Raw genomic sequence first — 1,734 nt, 5'->3', positions numbered from 1 at the left:
TTGTTCCCTCTCTCTTTCAAACTCCTCTCTCAATCTCCTCTGTTTTTTCTCTTGTTCTACAAGAGTTTCTACCTCCTTCTGTCTCCTCAGCCTTATCTCCTCTCTCTCACCCCTCTCTGTCGTAAGGCCCTCAGACTCCTCTCTCAATCTCCTCTGTTTTTTCTCTTGTTCTACAAGAGTTTCTACCTCCTTCTGTCTCCTCAGCCTTTCTTCTTCCTGTTGTCTGTCTCTTTCTTTCTTCAATTGTTCCTCCCATTCCTCTTTTTCTCTACGCATGACCTCTTGGAGTTCTGTTTGACCTTTCTCTGCTTCCTCTATTTTGCTTTGCCACTCTTGTCTTACTTTCTCTTCCTTCTTTCTCCTCTCATCCTCTTCTTTCTCTCTCCTTTTAATTTCTTCCTCCTGTTCCCTTTTTAGTTTATCAAACTTCCTTTCTTGATTTTGAAGCTGTTCTTCTCTGACGTTCTCTTCTTTTCTCAGTTTTTCCATCCTCATTTTATATTCTTCTTCCTTTTCTCTTTGGAGGTTTTTCAACTTTATTTCCTGAGTTTGTATCTCTTTTTCCGTGTCCCATATTTCTTTTTCCAACTTTTCATCTTCTTCCCTTTTTTTGACCTCCAACTCTCTTTCTTCCTTCTCTGCTTTCTCCTTGTCTTCATGTTCTTTTCTAATAGCTTCTTCTCTCTCTCTCAACATGTTTTCTCTCAGCTGTCTTTCCTCCTGAACTTTCAATCTCTCCTCTTCCAACTTTGACTTCATCTTTTCCATGTCTGTTTCATGGCTGACCTTCAGTTTCTCCATGTCAGCCTTTATCTCCGTCTCTTTCTCCTTCAGTATTGCTTCCTGTTTTTGTTTAATGGCTGCCTCTGCCTCCTGGAACATCTCATTGGTGTAGAAACTGCCCTTGTTCATGAACACCATTTTGTTCATCTTCGTAAGAAGCTCAGTGACCTGTGTGCGGTTATTGTTGTTGTTGTTGTTGAAGACATGGAATCTGTCTCCACAATCTCTGATCAGTTTCTTCAGTTTGGCATTCGTGCTTTTCCCAATGTAATCTTGAATTGATTTCTTTTTCAAGTCATCTCCTCTAGTAAACAGAACTAAGCAGAACATTCCTGCCCGTGGACCAAAGGTTTTCTCTATGAGGTCCAAAGTGTCCAGCTCCTCCTGTGTGATTCTCCCGACACTCAACACTATGATAAACACATGGGGTCCAGGAGCTGACAGGGAAACACATTTCACTATCTCTTGCTGAACATCTTCATTAGACAATTTTGTGTCAAAAAGGCCAGGTGTGTCCACCACAGAAACTGTTATTGCATCAACTTTGCCGACTGCCTTCTTGCAAACTGTTGTCACAGAATCAGTGCTGGATTCAGACTCAAATTCATCTCTGCCCAGGATAGTGTTTGCAGAGGCGCTCTTCCCATTTCCAGTTTTCCCAATCAGCACCACCCTTATGCACTCTGTGCTGGAGCACTCCATTTCAGCACCTACAAATAAAACAATAAATTATAATAAATTTATGTTAATCACAGCATAAATGTGTACTCAAATCAACACAGAAGGTTCATAGTGTTAAATCATTGTTTTCCCAATCACCCCCCAATATTTGTTCCTCCCTGTGTTCAACAAACTCACCTTGTGACATGTTCCTGATTCTCTCCTCTAAATCCTTGATTCTTCTGTTCTTTTCCTCCAGTTCTGATTGGTGTTTAGCCTCCATGTACATGT

The 1,734-nt window shown here is 41.1% G+C and overlaps 1 protein-coding gene across 1 annotated transcript in view; it reads right to left on the bottom strand.

Moving 5' to 3' along the window:
• The window catches only part of LOC139028717 (GTPase IMAP family member 7-like), a 3,489-nt gene extending 1,764 nt beyond the window's left edge, over window positions 1-1,725 (bottom strand). The window contains exons 1-2 of the mRNA XM_070446765.1: window positions 1,642-1,725; window positions 111-1,493 (exon numbers count right to left, since the gene is read on the bottom strand). Coding sequence (XP_070302866.1) covers window positions 111-1,493; window positions 1,642-1,651 — 1,393 coding nt within the window. The 5' untranslated portion in view covers window positions 1,652-1,725. The remainder of the gene's footprint in view (window positions 1-110; window positions 1,494-1,641) is intronic.
• Between the last annotated feature and the right edge of the window lie 9 nt (window positions 1,726-1,734).

The sequence above is a fragment of the Salvelinus sp. IW2-2015 genome, linkage group LG14, assembly GCF_002910315.2.
Source record: "Salvelinus sp. IW2-2015 linkage group LG14, ASM291031v2, whole genome shotgun sequence".
In the NCBI taxonomy this organism is placed as follows: domain Eukaryota; kingdom Metazoa; phylum Chordata; class Actinopteri; order Salmoniformes; family Salmonidae; genus Salvelinus; species Salvelinus sp. IW2-2015.
The sequence above is the reverse complement of the archived record's forward strand: the minus strand, read 5'-3'. Positions and strand labels throughout refer to the sequence as shown.